Here is a 14,001-nt window from a genome sequence, read left to right on the forward strand (position 1 = left end):
AATGGCACGTAGTGCACTATATAGGGGACAGGGAACGATTCAAACAGTGTAAATATGCTTTCCATTGAGGAAGAAAAGTCTGGTTTCGCGCTGTGTCACGCTAACCACCGCACCACACACACACTCTGCTCCGGTCCAGAGACACGATAGCACGGAGCGGATCACATGCGCGAGTCGGTGCAGACCACAAAATGTATCGGAGCTATTTGAATTCTACACAGAATGCTATATTTTATAGCAATATGGATGAGATTGTGGCTGTCATACCCTGTCAAATGCGGCTTTACGGAGCTCAACGGCTCTAGCCCAAGCTGTGATATAAACGACCGCTATTGGCTATTTAAAAAAGGGGTGGGGCTACTTGATATGTCCCGCCCTGTCTTCCTGTTTCAGTTAAAATGACGTCAACACATAGAGTAACGCTTCGTGTTTCTAAGCATTTCAGGGGACCGTTAAGATCCAGGAGTGTGTTGCTAAAGAGAGAGTAAGTATTGGAAATAGAAGGAAGGAGGTTATCTTATCTAGATTGAGAATAGGACATGTAGCATTAAATAACAGTTTGCACATAATAGGGAAACAGGCAATTGTGATAAATATTGACTACCAGAAATGTTGAGCATGTTCTTTTAATATGTATAGCGTATGAAAGGGAAAGACATCAGATGTTCCAAGAACTGGAACTGATTGGGAATTAATAGTATATCTCTAAAGAAACTATTAGGTTATGGGGTAATGCAATCAAGAATATATGGAGAATTGTTTAAGTATTTAAAAAAGACAAGATTAATGGAATGAGTTTGAAGTTTGGAATTTTGTAGTTATTTACGGAAAAAATTTTTGGTTTATTTTATTATTTCATTTTATTCATATTAATTTAAAAAAAAATTTTTTATCTATAATAGTTGAATGATTCATAGCTGAACCGTGTACGTTTCAAACTCCAGACCAGTAGGTGGCGGACATTCACCTTTAACATTGGTTTGCCAATCCGCCAAAAAACTCGAGAGAAGAAGAAGAGACCCGACGCAACGGAGCGCGGCGCGGGACAAGATGGGCGAGTTGCTGGTTCGGGCGGGTAGACACTCGTGTGTGTGCGGGATGCGGGAGTTAACATTGGTTTGCCAATCCGCCAAAAAACTCGAGAGAAGAAGAAGAGACCCGACGCAACGGAGCGCGGCGCGGGACAAGATGGGCGAGTTGCTGGTTCGGGCGGGTAGACACTCGTGTGTGTGCGGGATGCGGGAGAAAGATTCACGGGACTCCCGCAAAATAGAAATATCTAAACATAAAATATCTAAAACAAATAAATTGTTTTCATCTATTGCACAAAAGCAACATGAACTAATATAAAATATAAACGATTAACAGGTGCAAGCGTATGCAGAGTTTCTATTTAGGCTGTAACACGTGTTTGCAGCGTTGAGCAACGCAGTGCTGAAAGTTGCGTTCTCACGAATCCTCTCATTATAACACACGAATTGTAGACATTATGAAAGATTCATTATGCATATATTTGTGTTATAACAGAGATTTGTGAGATTGCGATGAACTGAGATGTATTTTAGAGATTCTAAATGCAGCGCTCTTTGCTGGCATTCTGCTATGCCAGCAAAGAGCGCTGCAGCCGCTTGCTTTAGTTAAAAAATAAGTGTTCTGTGCATGTTGATGCTTTAAACCCCTTAACTGTCCCTCACAATTTTGAACATAGACATGAAAGTGCACGATCCAAACTTACATTTTGTAACATGATATTGATGTACCATTTTCATGGTAATGCAATGTTTGATTTTAAAATGGGTTTCAAAGGATGAATTTTGAGATTTAAAGTTTTCAATTGATGCATAATTTCTGATGATTTCTAAAGTGTGATCGAGAAAAAGGCAACAAAGAAGACTTTTTGACAAAGGTCAGAACTCTATTTTTGAGGTGCACTCTTGTCATAAATTAATCTATTACTTCTCCTACATAATTTTTAACAAAAACATTGGTAAAATATCTATTTAGGAGTCTTAGACCTTTCCAACGATATATAGTTTGTCATGATTAGATTAGGATTTAATTGTAATATAGTGAAGTAAACGTAGGCGTCCCACAGAGGGGACGGGTGACAGTTAAAGAGTTAATAACAAATATTTATGTGCTGGGATTTCATAAATTTCATGGAGAAAAAAGTAACGTAAATAGCAATGTTACTAATTACTTTTGAAATAAAGTAATCAGAACAGTAACGTGATTACTTTTAAAAGGAGTAATCGGTAATTTGATTACATTTTCAGAGTAACTTGCCCAACACTGGTAGTGTTACATGATCCTTCAGAAATCATTCTAATATGCTGATTTGGTGCTCAATTATTAATAGTAGTTCTTTTTATTATCAATGTAGAAAACAATTTATGATGCTTAATATTTTTGTGAATGCCATGAGACTTTTTTTCAGGATTCTTTGATGAATAGAAAGTTTAGTAAAGAGCGTTTATTTGAAATATACATCTTTTGTAACATTGGAACAGTGTCTTATAGTAGTAGTGGTAGTATATCAGTGCAGCACATGTGCCATCCTGTGGACATACAAAGTAATGGTAAATTTAATTGTGGCCTCAAGATATTCTCTGTGTTCTTTTAGGCTGCTTTTTCACTGCTCTGTTATTCTATTAGCTGTGCATTATTAGGGACACTTCTTTAATAAGATTAATTAAACTTATCACTGTCATATACTTTTTGTTTTTCAGACTTGACACGAAGGAAGAAGAAGAGGTAGAGGACACCAGCCAGCCAAATAAAGGAAAGAGACAGAAAAAAAGAGATGATGACGAAGATTTTGATGACCTGGGCTTTAGCAATGATGACTGTGATAGTGATTCAGAAGCGGAAGGAAATTAACATTTGCAGTCTTCTGTATGCATTACCAGCAAACAGCTAAACCTAAGAACAGTGTATCCAAGGAAAACAGGGGCTGGATACTGGACATGTACTCACCTGTTCCCCTGCTGTTAATTGGGAAAGACTCCCAGGAGGTGTTTTCCTGTTGGCCGTGGTGACTGTTTGTTTCCATTACTGTGATCTTGCAGGAACTGACACAGTCATATGCCGAAACCCAGTCTTGTTTTTTAAATCACACAAACATTTTGATAGCATTCATGTTATTTATGAATATATGATTCATGTTGAGAAGCTGTATGAATTAAATGTTTCATAAGTCTTTTTGTAAATAGAAAAACAGAAATAGAAAGTACTGATGAAACATGTCCATTGAATAAACGACCTACAAGCAAGTGCTGTCTGTTTAGAAAATACTGAATTACGCTGAAAGTTAAATCTACACCTTCACTGTCCCGTTTTCTGTCCTGCTGACTGATTTTCATCTTTTTTAACATATAGATTTTGTTAGAAACGTCCTTTTTGCATATAATAAGTGGCTGCAAAAACACAGGGGACCCGCTTTATATTAAGCGTTATTAACTAACATTTAAATAAAAAAATCATTTGATGCAATGCCCTTATTGTGTAGATATGTTTATTTATATATATATATATATATATATATATATATATATACAGTGGGTACGGAAAGTATTCAGACCCCCTTAAATTTTTCACTCTTTGTTATATTGCAGCCATTTGCTAAAATCATTTAAGTTAATTTTTTTTCCTCATTAATGTACACACAGCACCCCATATTGACAGAAAAACACAGAATTGTTGACATTTTTGCAGATTTATTAAAAAAGAAAAACTGAAATATCACATGGTCCTAAGTATTCAGACCCTTTGCTGTGACACTCATATATTTAACTCAGGTGCTGTCCATTTCTTCTGATCATCCTTGAGATGGTTCTACACCTTCATTTGAGTCCAGCTGTGTTTGATTATACTGATTGGACTTGATTAGGAAAGCCACACACCTGTCTATATAAGACCTTACAGCTCACAGTGCATGTCAGAGCAAATGAGAATCATGAGGTCAAAGGAACTGCCTTTAAATGATTTTAGCAAATGGCTGCAATATAACAAAGAGTGAAAAATTTAAGGGGGTCTGAATACTTTCCGTACCCACTGTATATTTAAAAATGCATCCATATAATTGCGGCTGTAATTAATTTCAGTAAATGCAGCTTAATTACAAACCTACCCTTACCACTAAACGTATCCCTAACCTTAAACGTATCCCACATCAATAGCAGCAAAAGTGTTTGGCAATACAGCATTAGCACAATAAGCACATTTGTAACAAGTAATCTTTTCTAATGTAAGTACATTAGTGCATTTAAAGATGATGAATATAAAGTAGAACCATCACCGGTCTAGAATAACAGAATACATTTTTTGAATGAAAATGGGTCCAGTAACACGTGTTAAATCACCATGTGATCGCAGAGGTAATGCTATGAGATCATAGCCAACTATTTCAAGATTTTCAGGGAAATCTCTCGTGATGTTTGAGGAACTTAAACGAGAATAGTCTGTTTCGCCCTTTGTGCAGCATCTGAACCACCTGTGACGCAAAGTTCTGGAGCAGTTAATACTTTACATGATTGCTAATAAAAAATGATTTGAGGAACTGTAACTTTAATCCTGGATTTATGTCATGAGGTTTAGCCACAGTTATGAAGCAAGAGGGGAGACCTGTATCACATGTCTGACTGCTTTACTATCTCCTTTACCACACACATCAAAATGATTGTGTCCAAATGCTATTGTGAAAATGCTTTCAATGGCTGTATTCTTTATATGGAAGAAATGGCTGCAGCTTCTTCATATGGAATACAGCTATTGATCACATTTTCACTTTCCTTTACTCTTATCAATGGCAGAACTCACTAACTTAGTTCAATGATATGCATACAAAATAATTATGCGTAACTTAATTTCAGTGCAGTTCTTCTGTGCAGTGGACAATGCAACCCATTTTTGTTCTGTTTCATTACAATGCCCTTTATTTTTGTCTATAGCCAATGTAATGTTTGTCTATATTGTTGTAATGTTTGTTGAAGGAGTCAGGTGAGACTGCAATGTCCTAATATTGCGTGAATGTCATGTGTATTCAAGTGTTGCACAAGAATTGTCCTTTACAATAATTATTTATCCAGCAAACGTCAACAGATTGTTCTAATATAAAACATTGCACAGGCAAGAGTGTAATGTGAAACCTTTCAAAAAGGTACGTAGCTAAGGTAACTATTGTTCATCCGTGGTGCTGCCATTTGCTCTTTCATATAGTCTCTACAAACATGCAATACAGCAGGTCCTTCTACCTTCATTCTTATAAATTAGCACAACTAAACAAAACATATCACAAATACTTTCAGTTCAATTTATTTGTTATAAATGCAAACCAGAACCTAATGCATTTTAGAATCTCAGCTAATACCAATTGTTATTAATTATAGCCCTAAATTATTAACTGATGGATATGTTCTATGTATAAGTTATTGCTTCAGTATTCCTTTATCCCACTAACCCTAACCCTAACCCTAATCCCGTTTTGGATACCTGCTACTGCTCATACATCACCATGACCACACGCGGTCGCCGTGATTTTGCCAAGTAAGACATGTTCCTGGATCAACATTACTGTCCAAAAATACAGACTTAACCCAATCCCTACCCCTAAACCTAACCTTGCCCATAATTTATTTTGGCGCATGAGAGTTTGATTGGCTGTACCCTATGACGCACTTAGAGCTGTTGTAATGATTACCGGTTTACAATATTCACCTCCCAGGAATTCTGCAATGCCTCGTGTCGTATATAAAAGTTCAGAGAATTCATTTGAAGTGGCATTTGAAAATCGGTGCCAATAATGAATCGGAACGACACACCCGCGCGCATTGCGCACGTCTTCAGTGGAACATTTGTGCACTCCACACCACGAGCTGCGGTGGAAATACTGCAGAACTGTGTCTTAGGAGTCGACGATAAGGGCAAGGTTTGTTTAATACGTTTTTTAATACAGCTTGTGTCATCTCATTTTGATTTACTTTCGAAGATAAATGTCCTAACCACATAATGTATTATACTGTATATAATCATAAATGATGCCATTTGTTATTGCCAATGATTTGTAATAATGTACTTCCTATTTTTCCCCCTTCTTTCTGAGCAGATTGCATTTATTGAAAAACATCAAGATGTGGTCAGTCTTTCAGAAATATGGGGCTTTGAAACTTCAGACATAAGACAGCTTGGACAATAGTAAGTACGTCAGTCTAAATGAATTGCATATATTCTATAGTCTTGCATAAGGGTGCTTGCAGTCGCTTTTGCATTCAGAACAACCACTCAGCAGGTAACGTCACCAGCTTTGTGATCAAATTGTGTAATAATGAGCATGTTCAAGCTTGAAATCGTTTTTGCAGTGCCACTGCTTAATTTTACTTTGGCTCCACAGTGAGTTTCTTATGCCTGGAATGGTTGATACACACATCCATGCGTCTCAGTATAGCTATGCTGGAACTGCCTTAGACCTGCCTCTGCTGGAGTGGCTCAACACTTACACTTTCCCTGTGGAAGCCAAGTATAAAGACTTGGATTTTGCCAATGATGTCTACACTAAAGTTGTGGTAAGCTCATTGAAATGGATTAAATAAAAACTATAATAAATGTAAAGAATAACTCTAAAGTAAGGTAAATCATTGATGGAACTGATAAGGATGAAGAATGCATGTTGCAAATTTCGTTTGAACCTTTTTGTTGACTGTTTGGCATTGTAGAGAAGAACATTAAAGAACGGCACAACTACTGCTTGTTATTTTGCCACAATACACACTGACGCCTCTCTTCTGCTCGGAGAGCTTGCAGGTAAAACACATGCAACCAAAGATACACACATGTTGAATGAATTTCCCCTTTGACTGTGTCTGTGATGGCAAACACAAACACATCCTTTCTCTAACCTTTGGAATTTGTCTTGCTTTGTCCTATCTTGTCTTAGTTCTTGTTCCTGTTAAGTAACTGCATTTATCTTTGCTTTTTCATATTATGTAAGAAGAGGTGCACTGTGTGTGACCTATCATTCTGTGAAGTAAAATTGTAATAACGCTATCTCAACTTGAATATTACTTTCAAATCCTGTGTCCACTATGTTGCTGTATCATGATCTCACAAGATAATAAATCGATCATTGATTTAAATTTTGATATACAATATTTTGCCTCTTTTCCACTAGATAGGTTTGGACAAAGAGCTTTAGTGGGTAAAGTTTGCATGGACTACAATTCTGCAGTTCCACAGTACAAAGAAAGTCCAAGTGAATGTAAAGAGGAGACAGATCGGTGAGTTTTGGAGGACTGTGTGACTGTACTGACATGATAGTGTTAGTACCCTCATGTACAATGTACAAAATGACTGCATTTTGGTTATAAACCTAATCTAAACCCCAGTCTGATCAATGAACGTGAAGATATGATTCTGCTTCCTCTTGTTGTTTTTTTTGCAGTTTCATCAAAGAGCTTCTCAAAAAGGAGGTAAATAATGGGTTCATTCTCATTCATTTAATTGATTTAGCCAGAGTCGGTGTTACAGTAAGTAGTTGTGCCTAAATGATTTCATATGAAATATGAAAATAAAAATATATTATCTGACTGTTTTAGTACCCCAATGTTAAGCCTGTGGTCACTCCTCGATTCGCTCCGTCCTGTTCCTCCTCACTGCTCAGTGAATTAGGTGAGATTGCCAATAACAACAAGCTTCACGTTCAGGTTTGTCCTCCTTTCACACACTAACATCTACTTGATAAACAGTGATTTACAATGGTTAAAGAACATACAATTAACATTCAAGTGGTTTACGGCATTGTTCACATGGTTGAAGCTTGAAGCATGGTATGATGACTAAGAGTTTTTGATTGGCACATGACCTTATGGTATTATGACTTTCAGCTCTTTATGTTCATAGTTCTTGTAAAAGGTGATAATGAGGTGAATGATGGGTGTGGTTAGCCTTATGTACTCCATGCTCCATCAGCATTTATAATAGAGATTCTGTGCAATATATAAACTATAATTGTAATATTATAAATAAATGCTGTAAATATTATAAACTGATATTCTAAACTCAATAGTTGTGAATAATTAGCAGTTTAGCTGCTGTAAATCATAAGACAAACATAAGATAGACACTAAGTAAAATGATTAACACCGGTTTTTCTGCAATCATTAAACTTATAGAGTCACATCAGTGAGAACAAAGAGGAAGTGGAGCTTGTGAAGACATTGTTCCCAGGCTGCAAATCCTACACTGATGTTTACCTCAAGCACAACCTGCTTACAGATAGGGTAAGTGGTATTCAGTGATTGTCATTATACTGTAAAGACCGGATGAAACATATTTTTGCATATATTTTTTTAAATATATATTTTTATCTAATATATTACTTGATGTATATATATTGTTCTACATAGATACCTTTGTTACGGATTCATTGTATCATATTGGAGATTTTATGTTCTGAATTGTGTTGCAACAGAGTCCAAGTGTGAAAGTCTGAAGTCTATGCATGACATAAACAAATGTCAGTCTTCTATTACAAATACAGTGGTTACTATGCATCTTTAATGGGATGTATGAAATTGTTACTTGCATTTACTTTTTTTAAGGTGTAGTAATATTTTAAACCACCTTTGCCCTTCAAAATAAATAGGGAGGAACTCCTGGTGTAAAATGAGTTTGAGTCTTTAAAATATATGCAGCTGTTTGCCAATATACAGTTCTGTGAGTTTATTTAAAAAGATAAATACAAATGAATTCATATAAAGCTACACGTATTTGATAAACCGATATGTTTTTATTGAAGGTTTTTATTTTGGTTTGTTGTCATTAGCCCTGTGGATGTGAAGCGCTTGTTGGAGAGGTTCTGAATCATGTGCTTTGTAATATGAGTTAGTGATCAAGAGTTCAGTTCACTGGAGTGCATTGTCATTTGCTTAAGCATACAAACTCCCTGCTCTGAAGAGATGACACTCTTCCTCACTGATCTGGGACCAAGTGCACTTTCTGACTATTTCTGACATAAGAGACCTATGATTTAAAGGAATAATTCACCAAAAGAAGTGAATATTTACTCATTTTCATTATTTACTCATGCTAGGGTCATTGCAAACTTGTGAAACAGGTTTTGGATAACTGAGTTTCATTTTCAATTAACTGGCTTCAATGAATGATTCATTCATTGCTATTCTGAAATGTATGGATGGAAAAGGTATTTTGATTATAAAGCACCCTTTTAAAACGGTTCCAGTTGTTAAATTAAACCTTTGCTTAAAAGAATTGAAATTGGATTGGAATTAAATGATGTAAATTACTATTGCAGACTGTAATGGCCCATGGCTGTCACCTAACTGACGAAGAACTGGAGATCTTTCGTGAAACAGGATCCGCAGTCTCTCACTGTCCTAACAGTAACATTTCGTGAGCATACTCAAGTCTTTCACTATTAATATTCATTTTCAGATCTCTTTAATATGTTCTAATACATGTTATTTCTTTCATTTATTGTCTCTTTTACCATCCCAGGATTTGTAGTGGGATGCTAAATGTGCGCAATGTCTTGAACCACAATGTGAAATTGGGTTTGGGGACAGGTAAGGCTGTTTGCCAGGCCATTTTGTGCATTATAGTGGAAAATTCTTTCTTAGCAAAAGCTTTAAAGATAATAAGCTATACATGTCAGTTGCCAATTTCATGTCAGGTCCAGTATTCTGCATTTTATGGTTTTGTCTGTGCCGTCTGTAGATGTAGCAGGAGGCTACTCCCCATCCATGCTAGATGCTATGAGAAGAACTCTCGACACGTCGAAGGCCCTGACCATCCAGGACCCTCAGCATAAGACTCTGAGCTTTGAGGAGGTTTTCAGATTGGCTACACTTGGAGGCAGCGAAGGTAAGTTTCCAGCTCTCATTGACAAACATGTTATTTAATACTACACTGTAAAAGAAATTCCGTAAAATTTACGTTAAAAAAAAGGCAGCTGTGGTTGCCGGAATTTTACCGTAAAAAATACGGTAGCAACGTTTTAGGACAGTCTTTTACCGTTAAATTCACTGTCATTTTTTTACAGTGTAGCACAGCACACTATATAAACTTGCCTGGTTGTTCTCCACATTCCCTACAGCCCTCTCACTGGATGATCAGATCGGAAACTTTGTGGTAGGCAAGGACTTTGATGCCCTGCGAGTGAATGTTTGCGTTCCTGATGGACCAATCGATTTGTTTCCTGGTGAAGGCCCCAAGGTTCGACAGAGCTCTTACTGGTCTTTTCTGCCATCATACTGAGAAAACAACATCAATTGGTTGCAATGTTTTTTTTTGTGTGTGTGTGTGTGTGTGTGGTCATATGCAAACACACTGGTCTTGTTGCAAAAACAATCAATATCAATGAATATCATTTGCATACATTACAAATTCTTTAATGTGTACAAATGATAAAGAATGCCCCATTTAATGTGCTTTTTTTCATACAGGTCATTTTGGAGAAGTTTTTAAACTTAGGTAAGTTGCTTTAAAAAATGTTGAAATGCTTAAAATATCCCTTTAATTCAGATATCTTATCTAAATCCATTTTTGTTCTGAAAAGGTGATGATCGAAATATTACTGAAGTCTACATGGCTGGAAGACGAGTGGTTCCATTTCCAGATACATAATTACTCTCTAGTTGTTTTTACCAGAAATGTACCGGTAATACATCTACTCGGGAGGTGTTTTTTTAATTTATATTTTTTTTTTTGCCGAGATTACAGTTTAGTTGTTTTTTAAAGGATGTTATAGATGTATATTATTTAGTTAACATAAATGTCTTTATTTAGGAAATATTGTTTATTGAAATTTTACCGCATGATTTAAAGATTTGTCCAATGCTCAAACAGATTTTCTTTCATTTGCATTAAATTGCTGTCTTCTATTTACTAGTCGTGTTGATCATGCAAAACATGTGACAGAATATATTTTATATTAATCAATGACAAATTGACAATAAAAATGCTTTATGTTATTGTCACCCTTTTTAAAATGTATGTTATTTAGGTATATTTATTTATTTACTTTTGATTGCTTGTATTATTATTGATTCATGATAATACACTGTAAAACCAGTATTTGTGACACTCTCTCATGCACACAGCTCTCATCAGAAGCGCTTAGCTTTCTGTCTCACCTGTCCTTTCACTGTTTATGACAGTTCTCAAGTAGGAACAGTGCTCTTGATTACATGTGCTTCATGCCCTATACGTACAATGCTTACAATACATGATAGATGAGTTCTGAATGTATTTGAACTGAAATTGAGTGGTCATCATTTCAAGCAGTGACAGCAGTGTCTTGCAGTATGACATGCTATACATCTAAAATTATTTTAACGAGCATTTTTTAATTATTCAATCATTTTTAAACATGAAGTTAAGAGACTATGTGTAATTGTTATATTCAAAAATAGTGATTTTTCACACAACAGTACTAGTTAAATGAATTGCAGTAAAATTACATAAATAAATATGGACTTTTCATTATTCATATACATTTTAACACAATTTTGAAAAGTTTATCTGCCGATTAATTGGCAAAAATAATCGATAACCACATGGAGGCGCTAAGAGACTGTGTTTTACACTGCAGGTCTCCTGCGATGTGCTTTAGTGAGTGAGTCATTTGACTAATTTTTTTCACAGTATGCTCATATTTGAGTCACAATTTATATTCAAATATCAGTAAACACGATTTACATTTTATATCATTTTCTGTTAGTATTGTAAATTATGCTGATTTTTAATGATCTGAAATATTTTTATACATAATATTATTTTATGCCATGCAAGTTTGTGTCTTTTTCAGCCGAAGTTTGTTGCACCACAATGCCAACATTCCAGTTCTGAACTCTCGGTCAGTCAGGTCTGTCTTGTGTGTTTGGAAAAATAATATCTGAACACATTGCTCAGCAAGCAAATCTTGCTTTCATAATGACTATTACTCACCATGATGAATCTTTAATATATATTTAGATGTCATTTACAGAAATGTTTACAAACTTAAACAACTGCTTTCACAGAAGAAAATGTAAGGGACATATGTGACCCTGGACCACAAAACCAGTCTTAAGTCGCTGGAGTATTTTTGTAGCAATAGCCTGCAATAAATTGTATGGGTCAAAATTATTGATTTTTCTTTTATGCCAAAAATCATTAGGATATTAAGTAAAGATTATGTTCCATTAAGATATTTTGTAAATTTCTTACCGTAAATATATCAAAACTTAATTTTGATTAGTAATATGCATTACTAAGGACTTAGTTTGAACAACTTTAAAGGCGATTTTCTCAATATTTAGATTTTTTTTGCACCCTCAGATTCCAGATTTTCAAATAGGCTAGTTGTATCTCAGCCAAATATTGTCCTATCCTAACAAACCATATATCATTGGAAAGCTTGATTTATTCAGCAATCTCAAAAAAAAAAAAGACCCTTATGACTGGTTTTGTGGTCCAGGGTCACATTTTCTTTGCTGATATATGGGTAGGAACTGGGAAGATGGCCCTCTTAAAGGAACACTTCACTATTTTTAAAAATAGGCTCATTTTCCAACTCCCCTAGAGTTAAACAGTTGAGTTTTGCCGTTTTCGAATCCATTCAGCCGATCTCCGTGTCTGGCGGTAGCACTTTTAGCTACGGCAGCAAAGTTCCTTGATTATTACGCCGGAATGAGAGTATAGATCCTAGCCATATCGGATTAGAAAATCGCAACTTTTCATTTTCCGTCGGTCTTAGTACACGATGTAACTACAGAAGAGTCAAGTTTTAAACAGGAAAAATATCAAAACTCTTTGGTCATTTTTGAGCGAGATGCTAACGGTCTAATCGGATTCAATGATCTATGCTAAGCTAAGCTAAAAGTGCTACCGCCAGACCCGGAGATCGGCTGAATGGATTCGAAAACGGTAAAACTCAACTGTTTAACTCTAGGTTGGAAAATGAGCCTATTTTCAAAAATAGTGGAGTGTTCCTTTAAGTAACTCTTGGAATAATAACTCCATGAATTATATTAAGTATTAAAGCAATAGTTCCCCTGTAATGAGTTTGTTTCTTCATCGAAACAGATTTAGAGAAATACATCACTTACTCAACAATGGACCCTCTGCAGAGAATGGATGTCATCAGAATAAGAGTCCAAACAGCTTCATCCAATGAAAACATCCATCCCCATTTGCCCTCTGGCATCAAAATCCACTGACATATTTGGTTTTGGACTTGTTTGCACTTAGAAACAATGCTTGACCTGTGCATATTTCTCTCCAGATTCAGACAAGATGACTTTTCACTTGTGAAAGCAATATAATGTAGGTTATCATGGAACGTTATTTTAGCTGGAGGCAATGGCCTGAAATGAAAAACAGCTTACTGATGGTTTTGTTTCTTACAAACATGAAGCCTTTCACTTCACAAGATGTTAATTAATGGACTGGAGTCATGAAGATTGCTTGTGGATTATTGTGATGTTTTTATCAGCTCTTATTCTGACGGCACCCATTCACTGCAGAGGATCCATCGGCGAGCAAGTGATTCAATGCTAAATTTGACCACATCTATTCTGATGGAAAAACAAACTCTACAAAATCTACATCCACGATGGCCTGAGGGTGAGTAGTACATTTTCAGCAAATGTTAATTTTGGGGTGAAATATCCCTTTAAATATAAAATATTAGCAAATGAAATGAACCTCAAAACTGTCTGCTTTGGCGTTCTAGCCCAAGGGCTTGAACCACAGACATCTTGCAAATAGCATAGTGTCTCCGAGCCAGAGAGAAGCAGAAGTGAGGGAGAGTGTATAAACATGGGAGTGTAAGACAAAGAGGCACACAGATGGGAGAGAGACAGAATGAGATGGAGGCATGAGTAAAGCGCATGTGAGTGGGCGGGGCTTCGCACGCAGACGCGGTGGGAGCATGTGAATGGAGAATGAGGCGAGCCTGTGTCATATGCAGTGACGTCATAGTGCCCATCTAAAGCCCCGCCCCCT

At 36.1% G+C, this 14,001-nt stretch overlaps 2 protein-coding genes across 4 annotated transcripts in view; both read left to right on the top strand.

Moving 5' to 3' along the window:
- Nucleotides 1-3,430, top strand: part of cunh9orf85 (chromosome unknown C9orf85 homolog) — a 7,585-nt gene extending 4,155 nt beyond the window's left edge. Inside the window, exon 4 of the mRNA XM_016291643.1 lies at nucleotides 2,730-3,430. Within this exon, the coding sequence (XP_016147129.1) occupies nucleotides 2,730-2,880 (151 nt within the window). The 3' untranslated portion in view covers nucleotides 2,881-3,430. The remainder of the gene's footprint in view (nucleotides 1-2,729) is intronic.
- Nucleotides 3,431-5,711: 2,281 nt separating this feature from the next.
- gda (guanine deaminase) lies at nucleotides 5,712-10,917 on the top strand. 3 transcript variants are annotated; one of them, XM_016291634.1, is made up of 15 exons: nucleotides 5,712-5,926; nucleotides 6,104-6,192; nucleotides 6,389-6,560; nucleotides 6,711-6,798; nucleotides 7,166-7,271; nucleotides 7,436-7,463; nucleotides 7,590-7,697; nucleotides 8,166-8,273; nucleotides 9,308-9,405; nucleotides 9,511-9,578; nucleotides 9,730-9,876; nucleotides 10,109-10,227; nucleotides 10,458-10,485; nucleotides 10,571-10,669; nucleotides 10,710-10,917. In XM_016291634.1, the coding sequence occupies exons 1-14, from the start codon at nucleotides 5,801-5,803 to the stop codon at nucleotides 10,636-10,638; spliced, it is 1,353 nt and encodes a 450-aa protein (XP_016147120.1). In that variant the 5' UTR covers nucleotides 5,712-5,800; the 3' UTR covers nucleotides 10,639-10,669; nucleotides 10,710-10,917. The 3 variants fall into 3 exon arrangements, with proteins under 3 accessions (XP_016147120.1, XP_016147119.1, XP_016147121.1); XM_016291633.1 differs by having other exon boundaries at nucleotides 10,571-10,917; XM_016291635.1 differs by lacking the exons at nucleotides 5,712-5,926; nucleotides 6,104-6,192 and adding an exon at nucleotides 6,208-6,286 and having other exon boundaries at nucleotides 10,571-10,917.
- Nucleotides 10,918-14,001: the final 3,084 nt, after the last annotated feature.

This window comes from Sinocyclocheilus grahami, unplaced genomic scaffold (genome assembly GCF_001515645.1).
Source record: "Sinocyclocheilus grahami isolate Dianchi unplaced genomic scaffold, SAMN03320097.WGS_v1.1 scaffold275.1, whole genome shotgun sequence".
Classification (NCBI taxonomy): domain Eukaryota; kingdom Metazoa; phylum Chordata; class Actinopteri; order Cypriniformes; family Cyprinidae; genus Sinocyclocheilus; species Sinocyclocheilus grahami.